Below are 14,250 nucleotides of genomic sequence, written 5' to 3'. Positions count from 1 at the left end.
CACAACAGCAGCGAGCTGAGTGTGAAATATTGTCCACATTTCTGTCAAAATCTTGCCAGAGAGCCACCTAAGGTCATCTTCTCAGACACTGGCGTAGCGAGGGTAAGTGGCGCCTCGCCCCCGTCCTCTTCTCCGAACCCCCCCCGCTCCTTCCCGACCCCCCCTGCTGCGAATGCACCCCTTTCTCTTCCCCCTAATTTTCCAGGGAAGAGCAACAGCACGAACTTGCTCACGTCGTGTCAGCTATCCCTCTGACGTCACTTCCTTGGCGGGGGGCCTGGAAGTGACATCAGAGAGAGGCGATATCGATGCGGACAGCAAGTTTGTAATGCTGCTCGCAGAGGAAATATTGAAGACGTACGAGGGAAGGGGCATATGTGTGCAGTGGTGGGGTGGAGAGGAGGACAGGTGTCTGTGCCCTTTACAAAGACCATGCCTGGGGTGAACCGCACCCCCCCCCCTCGGCATCCCCTCAGAGAGAGGCATAGATGTGTTTCCTCAGTGTACAGATACTGGGCACCTCACTGGGGAGTAGACTAGAGCTAGGTGGGAATCCACATGAAATACACTTCTCCCTCCGTATTCGCTGTGATAGGGGATTAACAGACCCGCGAATACAGAAAAACCGTCAATCACTTTTTCATATGTTATTCGCTATTTTCTATTAAAAACCATCGTGAATATGGTGAAACTGCCAATAACATGGCGGGACACCTGGCCTGTTCCTGAAGGAGAGGGAAAACACGGTGAAGAAAGTGCCAGGAATCGGCAATTTTCTCTGTAAACGCTTGGAATCGGCGATTTCTCTATGCAAGCTGGCGTCATTTGGGGGGAGGAGCCAGCAAGCTAAAATCTGTGAATAATCACAACCGCAATTGCTGAAATACGGAGGGAGAAATGTAAAACCTTTTATTATGCAGCACCAAACCTATGGAATCATCTGCCTCGAGAGCTGAGACTAGAGGGAAAATTCAAAGTCTTTAAAACTATGTTAAAGACGGTTTTCTTCAGAGAAGCTTTTGGACAAGATTCGATTGAATCTGAATTTATTCATGTTTTTTAATGGATCTTTGGGTCTTCAGTTTGCAGTCCTGTGAAATTTTAGTAATATGCGATATATTATTGTTTTATTTCGGAGTGAATGTTACCCTGTGTGTTTGGGGTTCGTATGGATTAGGTCTGTCCTAGATAATGATGGAGTTCTTTCATTTTGTTTGATATTGATTGCAATTTTGTAAACCGCTTGGACAAGCGGTATAGCAAGGCTAATCAACCATAAACCAAGAATCCTCAGTAGGGATAGGTGTTGTGTGATTTAGCTGGTTGGACACCTTGCATGCGTGGACGGCAGTTTTTAAAACTGCACAAGCTGCCTGCAGGTCTTTGGGTACGTTGTGCCTGTCAGCCTGCGAGGTAGATTTCAAAGACAAGCTCTCCGAGGGGTTTCCTTTTGAAAATCCTGCAGAGGGCTGGTGCGCGGGGGGTTCTTTAACCTCCATGTTTTGCAGCAGAAAACTGTACCTGTGTGAGAGCCCGAGAGGGAGCTCAGGAGGCGGGCGTTCTCACTGGGTCCATCGTGCACTTCTACCACATCATTCAGTGCTGTCTGGAAAAAGGTGAACTGCCCAAAAACGACTGTGGGAAGCACAGAAAACAGAGGGTCACTTGCCAGACAGAAATCCTGCAGGTCTTGGAGAAGACGGGCATTTCAACGCTTAGGATTCCATTTCTTTTTCACCAGAATGACTTACCATAATCCTTTGGCACCACAACGAAGTAGAGGCACTTCTGCCCACTGGTGTAATTACGGGGATAATTCGGAGAGAGGACAACACCTTCAGAGCTTACATACTGTCCACCACAGGGGGCTGAAAGAGAAAGAATCATGAAGCCCAGTGGATAAATGAATCTTTCCAGTGGTGGTATGGAGAATGTTCATCCCCCGAACAATGGAGAATACATGCCTTTCCTTCTAGAAGGAAAGAGTTCTGTAATGCTTGGAAGGAAGGAAGGAAGGAAGAGGTTTATGGATTGTGAGGGGTTAAGCTTGGGAATACTTATGGGTGGCCACCAGATCAGCCCCTTATATTAAGATGGCAGAATGATTCCAAAGGGAACATGACTGGTTGAATGTAGGCTGACATTTTATGATAAGGGTGTAACAGTTTCTTGGAATTTGTATCTATTGAGTAGGATTCTTATTTCAAATGGCTTATTGTATCTACTGTACCTGAATATAACTCATCTTGAGCTAGTGAGGAAGGGGCGATCTATATTCAAACCCACCCTAACTTGGTCTACGTCAAAACCAAGAGCAATAATCATCCATATACCTTGGGAAATGTGACGTCAGAATGTCTCTAGGTTTAGACAATGTTGGTTGCCCCCCCTGAGCATGGCACTCCTTGAGCTCCTCTGCCCATAGCTAAACTTACCTATGCAAGATGGTCTGGGCTGGTTCCATACAGGTTTCCCATCCTCTCCCATAACACAAGTCAAGGTGGAAAATCCGTCAATCTCATAGCCACTGTCGCAGTAATAGGTGAAGGTCGAGCCCAGCTTCAGGTCTGTGCCCACTCGCGTTCCGTTTTTAATGGATCCTGGGTCAAAACAGGACTCCCGGGGGTTCTCTGTAAATTAAATGTAGATCACGCTTGGTGGTTCACGCATGCTTGAAATTTCCAAAGATATATGCATTCAAACAACATTTTGTCCATTTTGTGTTGTCTTTGAGAAACAGCTGCCTTTGGAGTCAATAGATAAGAAATTCCTTACTCAGCTAAGGAATGCACCCAAGAGAGTTTCTTTTATAGAAATTTTGGCCCACGATACGCACCCTACTTTTTTTTATACTCAGGATGGAATAGTGGCATGGAATCAGCTCTGCTATAGAGCAGGGAATGTGTACAGTTCCTTCCTGGAAACTGCTCACACACATTACCACAGATGCAGTTCTTCAGCTCCTGCCAAAACACTATTCTCTTTAAAAGCTTCATGCTATGCATTAGGTGTTCAGGCTGGCATTTCACCATCATTCCATAAGAAATAGCAGCACAGACTTTATCTGAAGCAAAATCAAGGGCAAAGACGGGTTATGTTTCACTGGGAAAATAATGGGGCACATTTTCAATCGAGGTTAAAGCGGGCAAGAGAGGCCCCTGCTCACTTAAACCCTGGATATTCAGTGCCACTGAGTATACCCTCTGACCACCATGCTGGGCTTTTTTGACCACGGCAGCTGATGCTGTTAGTCCCACAGAGCTTAGCCACATAAACTTCTGCTTCTGAAAATGTTACTTTGCTGAAAAACTAAATGCAGTCTTCTAAATTCACAAAGCTGATTTGGGCTTCCCGGATAATGGTGGCTCTTGGGACAGAGTTTGGCTGGGGATTAAGTTTTGTGTTCGTTTCCAGCACTAGCCGGATAACTGAGCCTGAATTCAACTGCAGACCCAACATTTTGCCAGAGCGTCTCTGGCGTGGCTTCACAGTGTGGAAGGAGATGAACTGAGCAAACTGTTTGGCTCCCTAATGCCATATATTTACATACAAGTAGACCCCAGACGGACATTTTCTGTTCCTGCCCGCCCTGAGCTATTCGGTGATCAGACAAGGTCTAGCTCTAAGCTGGTGGGCAGCAGGATAAACACTGCTACTCATGCTTCAGGAGGCAGGATTTTTATTTTTATTTTAGACTAGATTTGTCTGAACTGATGGTTGTTTTCTCTTAAGCAATAAAACCAAATTTAATAAAAAGAGAGAAAGGAAAACGAACAGTGTAAAATGCAACCCGCAGACCTGGTCTGCATATATTGTATTGTGGAATCCTAGGTCTGGTAATTGGGAAGTCTTGGTGGGGGAAAAGGGGTGCCCAGTCACTCCTCTGGCAATCATGGGCATGTCTGTGATCCTGTACATGAAGAGATGTTGAGAATGTCACAGGATGACATGCCAAACGTGTCTATCTTCTTTTTTTTTTTTTTTTTCTCCAGTTCATTAATTTTATTGAATATTATAAGTAATATACAGAAAGCAGTTCAAATACATAAAAATTGAATAAGAAATAGTGATGTAGAAACAAAAGAAACCATAATTGCTGTTATTTGCATATAGTAGATTAGTAAGAAGAATTCAGAGTATTTGAAACTGCTAAGAAAAGAAATAGAAAGGATAGAAAAGCAGAGAAGATGAATTGAAATAAAAAAGAAAAAAGAGAGAGAAAGAAAAAGAGAGAGAAAGAGAGAGAGGCAGAAGTGTCTACAAGGCAGAATGAACATATGAATCTAAGAATGACCAAGGTGATTTATTTCGCACCAAATTTATCTTCTGATGGTCAATCAGGTTTCAAAGTCAGAGACAACAGATTTCTAGGTACATCAGAGATGCCAAAGGCGGATACGAGGGTGGTTTGAAAAGTTCATAAGAATAGTCTTACTGAGTCTGACCAATGGTCCATCTAGCCCGGTATCGCGTCTTCACGGAGGCCAATCCAGGTCACAAGTACCTGGCAAAAACCCAAATAGTAGCAACATTCCATGCCACCAATCCAGGGCAAGCAGTGGCTTTCCCCATGTCTGTCTCAATATGGACTTTTCCTCCAGGAACTTATGCAAACCTTTCTTAAAATCAGCTACATTAACCGCTCTGGTAACACAATCCAGAGCTTAACTTATTTCTGAGTGAAAAAAATACGTCTCCTATTGGTTGTAAAAGTATTTCCCCGTAACTTCATCAAGTGACCCCCAGTCTTTGTAATTTTTGACATAGAAAAAAAAAATTGATCCACACGTGGCCGTTCTACACCGCTCAGCATTTTGTAGACTTCAATCATATTAATATAGGACCAAATCTTTTCCAAAGAAAGGAAAGGGGTAAAACTAGAGGACATAATTTGAGGTTGAGGGGTGGTAGACTTAAGAGTAATGCTACAAAATTCTTTTTCATGGAGAGAACAGTGGGTCTTCTGCTCTGAAACAATGAGCTATTGACCCCTAGTCCAGGGTTTGCAACCTGCAAAGAGGGAAAGACTGGGGACAGCTGGGATTTAAGAAAGTGACTTTAGGAGTTGGGGGAAGAATTGAGGAAGACGTGATTTACATGGGCATCTCAATTTATACCAGGGTTGCAGCTTTCACTAAATTCTGAACAAAGAATAAAAATGTGACAATGCTTTTGTATTTGAAAAGGTCTGGGAATATAAAAAACAGAAGCAACAGTGTATGCTGGGACTTGTATTTCTGATTTCCAGAGAGAAATCAACAAAGCGGTCAGAACTACAAGTTACTGCATGAACTGTGGCAAAAGCAGGACTGGCTCAGCCAGTTGTTGACTTCCCGGACTCACCCGACAACCTATCCAACACACATCAGGACAGAGCAAGGTGTTACCTGTGTAATGAATAACGAAGCCAGCATTGCTCACAGAGGCATCGCTGCGGAAGGCAAGAAAGAGGTTGTTACTGCTGCTTTCGATTCGGTCTGGCAGCTGGGAGCCGTAGAAACTTCCAATCAGGGGACTGAGAGAATCGGGCCCATCATAGATGTGCAGAAAATCGTAGCCAGGCTCCAGGTTAAAGCTGAAGAGAGAGAGGGAGAGGGAGAGGTGCGTGTGAGTCACGAGCAGAAGAGCAGGGGATCATCGCTGCCAGCGCAGGGTGCAGGGATTAGAGCCATAGGACTTTTGGGGGCAACCCCAATTCTTCAGACAAATGTCACCCTTCCCCAAATATCTAACTGCAGGGTGCTTATTTTGAGGTCTATAAAACTCATAGAGTGGGGCTTACCGTAATTAACCGAGTTTGAGTTTTGGATTGATGACTGGGGTTTGTCTGCTCTAATGTTATGGATTTAGAGCAGTATAGAAGTGTTTTAAATAAAATAAAAATAAAATGCAAACTGACCTGGAGCCTTTACGTAACCTGCAATTTAAAGGGGCTCCAGAGCAGTGGTGGATTTAACTCTCTGGCTGCCCCCTCTCTGATTGGGCTGTGCCAGGATGGCAGGAGACTGCTCCAGGCTAGTTCTCTATTCTGCCTCTTGGCAAATGCCTCCCTGCCAGCTCTGCTCTCTTCCAGTGCTGGCCCAGGAAGCCACTGGGGACAGCTAAAGCCCGTCTGAGGGAGTAGCACCAGCTCTATCTCTCCGAGTCACCATTTTGGCTGTTTTCTTCAGTGGGGTGTATGTCCTGACGAAAAGCGGGCATTTTGCATGTATTTCAATATTTTCCCCACTCTTTTCACCCAACCCAGAGGCAGTTCTCTGCATACAATCGTGTCCTAGTGCATTGGGATACAGGCGGAAGGAGCTGTAAGGAAGTGATTTCTTATTACATACATAGTAAATACCAGGGCAATAACGAAATCCTGAGACACCCTCAGCCTCCAGTCGCACTCCTTCCCCGGGGGATAGGGCTCTGGGTAGTGTGGAGACAAAATGATTCCCACTGGGCCCGTCAGGTTCCCTCCACAGGGAGCTGCAGAAAGAACAACACAGAACCTAAGATTTATTCCGGGGAAGAAGCATTACAGCCTTGAAATATAATTAAAACTCTTAATCCCTGAGCTGAGCTTCTCTTTCTTCTACGACCATGGCAAAGGGAAGTGTGATTTCTCAGACATAGAGGATTTAGCTGCGTTTATTACTTTTGCCAGAAAGCTAAATGTCACAGCGATGGGAAACATTAAGCTGCCCTCACGTTTTATTTTGAAAAGCACATACTGTACTCATGTTTAGCATTTTTCCACTGGTACTATAGGTTTAAAGGGTTCGCTTTTGCATCGTCCATATGTCCTACAGTTAGCTCCAGTTACCAGAGTTAAGAAATGGTGTAAAGTAATCAGCTGAACACTTAAAAGACTGGTTTTTCCCCTTGGTGAAACAATAAATGTTGTAATTAGAATAGCTGGGACTATGATTTGAGGTATGGTTTCAGGGACCAAGCAAGGTCTGTGAAATGCTGAGAGCGTTTGCGCATCAGACATAAGAACATAAGCAGTGCCTCCGCCGGGTCAGACCATAGGTCCATCCTGCCCGGCAGTCCGCTCCCACGGCGGCCCACACAAGTCACGACCTGTCTGAATCACCAGAAGGGGCTCCCTTGCCACCTTGGTTTCTCATTGAAGTCCTATCTTCCCATCGAAGTCCTAACCCTCCGGTCTTGCACATGCACGACCTGTTGGGTTTCTATACTTATTACCTGGTTAGCTTTCTATACTTGTGTTACATCCCAGCTCCTCCCTCAGTATCCCACGATCCCTTTATCCCTCAGGAATCCGTCCAATCCCTGTTTGAATCCCTGTACTGTACTCTGCCTGATCACTTCCTCCGGTAGCGCATTCCAAGTGTCCACGACCCTTTGGGTGAAAAAAAACTTCCTTGCATTTGTTTTGAACCTATCTCCCTTCAGTTTCTCTGAATGCCCCCTCGTACTTGTTGTCCCCTTCAGTCTGAAGGAGGATGAAATCAACAACCAGATGCTAGGGGTGGGCAAGGGGTGACTGCCCTGGATGCCAGGCCAAGGGGGTGGCACAGCACTCTAAAGAGTCAATCTGTGAGCTTATAAGCCCAAGGTTTTCCTTCTTAGGGCTACCAGATGTCCGGGAAAACCTCTTTTTAGAGGACTGTCCGGCGTCTCGGACAGGATTTCCAAAATCTGGCCGTTTGTCCGGGTTTTGGAAAGCCCTGCCAAGCTTCGGCCACATCTGGAGGGCATCTGAGCCTGTGCGGTATGATGTCACAGATATCCACGCATGGTTCAGGCCCTACAGACGCGGCCGGAGCTTGTCAGGGATGAAGAGAGGAGGTTTGTGGGGGCGGGGCTGGAGGCGGTACAGGGCGGGGCCGTGTGTCCAGGTTTTTGGTAACCATATTCCTTCTGGACCAGTAATGACTCAGTATCCCATGTGGTGTTATTGAGGGCAATCTTCCCTCTGATCCATACCCCCAGCGTGCAGTTAGGGGGCGCTCTTCCCTTTGATCCAGAATCTTGTATGGCGTTGGGGCGTCTGCCTCTTGCAAATGGCCACATTTGGAAAGCTGCTTGACAGTTGCAAGTGAAATGTTGGCAAACTCATGAGCTAAGTTTTCAAGTTTATTTTGTAATTGATATACCATCCACTGACACAGCCATCTGAGCGGTTCACAGACGTATGAAGAAGAAACAATCCCTGCTCCAAAGAGCTTACAATCTGAACAGACAAACAGGATGTCATGGATCCAGTTAAGGGGAATGGTTAATCAGCTGGCTGGGTTGGAGGGCAGCGGAGTAGGGTTAAGGATTGAAGGCTATAGATTTTCCCTAGTTGTCTTGGTGGACTCAAAATCTAACTGTGACTTGCCCAGGTGCTGGGATTGAACCTGCAACCTCACGATGCTGAGACAGCAGTTCTGACCGCTAGGCCACTCCTCCCTCCTGCAAAAGGATTCCACCGATATTGCTTTGTAAAATGGATTTTTGCTGGTTTACCTTTGCTTAATCTTCTGTAAACCGCATAGAACTTCACGGTATTGCTGTTATTATTATTATTATTAAAACCATATCTCCACCTACTCCCTGTCCTTATTCTACAGATATGCAGTGTCCATGTTTGCTTTATCCCACAAAAAGGTTTTAACAAAAAGCATTCACACATTCTCCCTTTAAAAATAAACTTAGGTGCTAAGGGTGTGAGCATGCAGTTTGGCAGATGTACCAAGGCGTTCGCTGTGAAAATCCCAGCGCGAACGAATGCAGGGAAGGGTTCCTTCCACCTTTGCTATCTTCTCTTCCTCCTGGGTGCTCCTCGTTGCTGGAGGCAGAGCCCCGGCTAAAGGGCTGGTGTGTGACTCCATAGAGGCCCTTGTTTTGCAAGCCAAGATCCGTCATCTCAATGAGATGCAAGGCTCCGGGCCAGCCGCCTTCTGGGAAGATGACAAAAAGGGTGAGCAGACGTGCCCTGCATTCGAGAGTGGCAACGGCCCTTTCATTTCACAGGGTGGATTAGATCAGGACTGCGCTTCCCAGGGGAACAGATAAAGCCTGCCCCTCTTTTCTCTTCTTAGCCTTGCCACGAAATTTTATGAAATGAGCCTCAAATATGAAGAGTGACTGAAGACTCACCGTCAGCTCTTCCCCCGTTCAATCCCTGCTTAACTTTAACTAGTCCCTGGAGTTCTGAACAGGGCAAATTCACCTGGTGAACTTACTGAGCCCAATATCCTGCCTTCTCCCCCATCTTCAAAGATCTTTCCACAAAACTGGGATTGTGCTTCTAGCCACACAGTACACAGCATTGGAAAAAGGTATTTCTCTATGTAATGCCCTGTTTGACATCATTTTGTAACACGGGACGTGTGCTGTGTATGTCGGGCCTATCCTAGGCAAGAACGAGCAAAAAATCCAACGGAACTGCAGTGATATTGCGAACGACGAACAAAAGGGAATGGTGTACAACACGCCAAGCCCTTAATCAACAAACATGAAACAGTTTGCATCCAAAATATGGTCCAAGAAGTTGATGAACCGGGACCCAAGACGATCCGTGTTTCGAAGAAACACTTCTTCCTCAGAGGTCCTAAAAAGTAGCACATACTAGGGTACCCTATGGATAACAACTAGAAATGGCAGTTGGGTGGACTCCTTTGCAGGGCAAAATCAAGATTCTAGTCGCCTGCTTTTGTTTGGACATTTATAACAAACATTTGTCCTGGACACATCCAGGAACTGTGTATTTTTTGTTCCACTATTTTTTGTTTGCTTTTTCAGATTTGTGGAACTGTTTCCCCCCTTTTTTTAGGTGGTTCAGTGGTTAAAGCTACAGCCTCAGCACCCTGAGGTTGTGGGTTCAAATACCACACTGCTCCCTGTGACCCTGGGCAAGTCACTTAATCCCCCCATTGCCCCAGGTACATTAGATAGATTGTGAGCCCACCAGGACAGACAGGGAAAAATACTTGAAGTACCTGAATAAATTCATGTAAACCATTCTGAAATCCCCTGGGAGAATGGTATGGATTAGAAAACTGAATATATAAATAGAGTGAAAAGTCTCAGCCTCTGATAACCAGAGCTGGTACTATGACATCATAATGCCTCATTCCACCAATAAGAGCCAACCTCATTAGTGATGTCACAGTGGCTTCATTGTCCTAGACTTGGCTCACTTTTACTACATTTTGATTTCTAGAGTGGTGCAGTGGTTAGAGCTACAGCCTCAGCACCCTCAGGTTGTGGGTTCAAACTCACGCTGCTCCTTGTGACCCTGGGCAAGTCACTTAATACCCCCATTGCCCCAGGTGCATTAGATAGATTGTGAGCCCACCGGGACAGACAGGGAAGAATGCTCGAGTATCTGAATAAATTCATGTAAACCGTCCCGAGCTCTCTGGGAGAATGGCATAGAAAACTGAATAAGTAAATAATATATAAATTGTATAAAAGCAACATTTGTGCCTAGTAGCTTTTAGAGAATAACATCCCCCCCCCCCATAAGTTTGAACGTTTATATCTGCTTTAAGAAAGGCAAAAACCGTCTACCTAGGTTTGCACAGATACATGTTTATTTTGTAACATACACACATAACTTTAAGCTCTATCACATCTCTGCACCCAGGAACACCTATAGTTGTTCCAAGTAAATGTCAGCCTTATGCCTTAGTGCCCTATATGTTTATATGCCCCAGATAATTTTAAGACAACTATTTCTGTGGACAAAATGCAGAAAACCTTACAAAAATATCCCATTTGTGCACAGAAATTGTTTTGCACCCTCAGAGATCCCCCTAAGTATAAAGCTGATGGTTGGATCCAGATTTGCAGGACAGGGCTGATCCAGTCCTGTGCCCAGAACAATAAAGACTGGGGATTAGGGGGAAGCAGGGGGAAATGGGTAGGGCTCGGGCATGCCCAGTGGGGCCCGGGCACTGAACGTGCTCAGAGAAAAAAAAAAATCTCTCTGAGCTATTGGAGAGCTTATCCGCAAATTGGGAGCTGTTGGGACAACACCCATATGTGGCTGACTCATCCTGCTTGTCCTAGGAGAACACAGCTATTGTAGAATATACACAGGACTGAAGTCTTTGTACCTTTATAAGAGTTTAGGCAGGTAAAGCAGCATTTTATGCTGGAAACTGATTCAAAAAATGACCCCCCTGTGCCTCAGTTTGCCTGACTCTAACAGTAAAACATATCAAGACTCCCCTGTAGGGGGCACTGCAGAGTGGCTGGCTGCGTATCTGTCAAGCATTAGAACTGCTTTTATCATCTCCCCCAGCAGACACCCACCTATACAGGTCGGAGGGTCAGGATCCCAGAAGAATCTGTTCTCAATCTGAACACAGCTGATTTTGGCCTCCCCTTGCAAAATATATCCAGGGTCGCACTGGAACACGATGGCATCTCCTGCTTCCCTGCTGTCACCGCTCCTGCTGCCATTTTGGGGCACCCCGGGATCATTGCACGATGTTGCCATGGAAACTAGGAAAAAGAAATGATGTATTGATGCTCCATTCTCCAAGCGACTTTCCAAGTTTAGGCTTACAATTTAAAATCCTAGTTAACTAAATATTAGTCACATAAAATCACATATTGCTTAAAATAAAATTAGAAAAATACAATTGTTAAACATTTTAAAAAGTAGTTTACACATAAAATCAAGTCTTGTGTCTCATGGGAGTCTCTCAAGTAGGGATACCAGACATCTGGATTTCCCCAGTCGTGTCCTTCTTTTAAGGACATGTCCGGGGGTATGGACGGCTTTTTAAAACCCGGCGCTTCAAATTGCGTCGGGCAGGGAGGAAATCCGAGCATGAGCAGGCAGCGGGGGGTGGGGCTGAGATTAGGGCGTTACAAGGTAGGTATGAGTGGAACTAGACGGGCCTGGCGGCAGCTCTAGGGGAGTCTGGTTTTCCGATTGGAAAATCTGGCAACCCTACTCTCAAGTGCTGAGTTTAAGATTCCCAGACGCTAGGATTTCCTCGGACATGTCCTCCTTTTGGGTGGGGATGGGTGGACCTGGGCAGGCCTGGGGGGTGGGCCTAGGGGGGTCCCTAGCTTTATTTTCATAGGTGACAGAAAAAAATAAATGTTTTTAATCCAGTGTTAAACTTGCCACATAAAGTGCTCTTGTAACCCCATGTGGCCTGACAGGGTCTTCCAGCTCTACCTTTATGACCTGGGAACGGCTGAACCACGGTGGGTGGTGAATATTATGTATTACAGCTGTAATGAGGTGTGTTAGCCAGCACACTCCAAGACAGTGATTCATTTCAAACAAGAAACCCCAATCATGGCCACAGGATCCAGGTAGCCCTGGGGGAGCTGAGCCTGGAGGCCATCTGGCAAGCACGATTCAGTGAGTCATTCGTTGCTTCTCACCATCTGTTACTCCACCTGAAATGAGGCAGCGGGAGCAGGCTGATCTATCATCACAAACCACCGTGTTTACTTAATAAACCCAGGCACCCACTAATCTTCAAAGGCACTTTTAAACAGCCTCACTTCACATCAACACTCTCACAGAGACAACTGGCCAGAGTCTGGGGGAAGAACAAGCCATGCCATTTCTAGCCTGATTCAAAGCTTCTAAGGTATGAGAAATAGATGTGAACGCTGGCCATTCCTTAATTTTTGTTGTCCCCTGGGGAGGGCGACTTTGTTGCTGAGGCTTGGGCCATGGTCGGGACTTTCCTGGGATTCCTGTGTTGGGACCTTGTGTGGTCTATTTGACCGGGGACTTGCGTTGGACTGTTGTTGTTGCTTTGGATGGATGTGGCTGTTGGTTGGAGTGGACATCGCTCTTGCCTCTTCTGTTGTACTATTATTTGGGTTTTTCCCAGGTACAGTGGTGCCTCACACAACGAACTTAATTCGTTCCAGGAGCAAGTTTGTTATGCGAAAAGTTCGTTATGTGAAACGTGTTTTCCCATAACAATACATGTTAAAAAAAATAATTCGTTCTGCAGCATAAAATATGCTAAGATGACATAAAAAAAGATAAATTTGTCAAAATGGTGAAAATGGTGGTCTTGCTGAGGCCAAACTCTTTGACGAGGTCACACTGTTTTACCCCACATTCACTCCTTCTAATTATTTCCCGTTTCATTTCAACAGAAATCACCTTCCTGCTTTTTTTAGAAGCCATGATATATAAAAAATATTGAGTTTATCTTAAAAGGACGACTGTATACAGTGAGAGAGGGCAGTTAAGCGCAGTGACTAACGACTGCCTGCAGTGCCTGCGCGGAAGGATGCAATACATCGGCAGCTCGGGCGACTTCGTTGTGTGAAACGAAGTTCGTTGTGTGAAACGAAGTTCGTTGTGTGAAACGAAGTTCGTTGTGTGAAGTTCGTTGTGTGAAACGAAGTTCGTTGTGTGAATCAAGACATGAAGTTCGTTGTGTGCAGCGTTTGTTGTGCGAGGCGTTCGTTATGCGAGGCACCACTGTACTTGGATTGGCCTCTGCGAAGACAGGCTGGATGGACCATTGGTCTGACCTAGTAAAGCTATTCCTATGTTCTTAAGTAAAGGACAATCAAGCCATTGTGACATCACTGAGGAGTTTGGCTCGTAGGTATTGGTGGAACGAGACATTATGACATCACAGTCTCAGCTCTGGAATCTTGTTCTTTGAGATTCTGGGTTTTTGCCAGGTACTTGTGACCTGGATTGGCCTCCGTGAAGACGGGCTACTAGGCAGGATGGACCATTGGTCTGACCTAGTAAAGCTATTCTTAGATTCTTATGATCAATCGTTTGAACCTCTGCAACATGTTGAACTTAAACTGGGACAGACATTAGAACAAAATCATAGCTGGGCCCTGCCGCATCCTGACTTTGCCACAGACTCTAGGACTCCTGTGAGGCTATTTATCAAGGGGTAGGAATTGAGTTTTCCACTCCAAGGGATAATGAATGATTTCAAACGGCCTTTTTTTGTTGCTGGACTAAGAGTGACCAGACCTTGCAAAATCTTGGGTACAGGAATGCTGTTTTCAGTTTCATCCTATAAAAATGTCTGTGCGTGAGTTTGCTGACCTCTGCCTTCAACAGGATGGAGAAGAGCTGATTGAAAACATCAGGTCTTAATATTAATAATCAAGGCATGGTCTCCCGTCCTGTGGAGCGTTCGGTCTTGCTGAATGCCGAGCATCTCATTAAATCCAGACTTACGCTCACTTTGGGTCATTTACAAAGCCGCAGTAGCGACGCTGTGACGGGAATTGAACGGGCTTCGGTGCATTTATCGTGTTTCAGTAGGGGCCCTTTTATCTTGT

The 14,250-nt window shown here is 45.5% G+C and overlaps 1 protein-coding gene across 1 annotated transcript in view; it reads right to left on the bottom strand.

The window, feature by feature from the left end:
- CSMD2 (CUB and Sushi multiple domains 2) overlaps positions 1-14,250 on the bottom strand; it is a 536,551-nt gene that overhangs the window by 83,400 nt on the left and 438,901 nt on the right. Inside the window, exons 26-31 of the mRNA XM_033956853.1 lie at positions 11,260-11,451; positions 6,333-6,471; positions 5,388-5,575; positions 2,436-2,630; positions 1,752-1,868; positions 1,522-1,635 (exon numbers count right to left, since the gene is read on the bottom strand). Of these exons, the coding sequence (XP_033812744.1) occupies positions 1,522-1,635; positions 1,752-1,868; positions 2,436-2,630; positions 5,388-5,575; positions 6,333-6,471; positions 11,260-11,451 (945 nt within the window). The remainder of the gene's footprint in view (positions 1-1,521; positions 1,636-1,751; positions 1,869-2,435; positions 2,631-5,387; positions 5,576-6,332; positions 6,472-11,259; positions 11,452-14,250) is intronic.

The sequence above is a fragment of the Geotrypetes seraphini genome, chromosome 8 (assembly GCF_902459505.1).
Source record: "Geotrypetes seraphini chromosome 8, aGeoSer1.1, whole genome shotgun sequence".
NCBI classification, from domain to species: Eukaryota; Metazoa; Chordata; class Amphibia; order Gymnophiona; family Dermophiidae; genus Geotrypetes; species Geotrypetes seraphini.
This window is presented reverse-complemented; position numbering and strand designations above follow the sequence as displayed.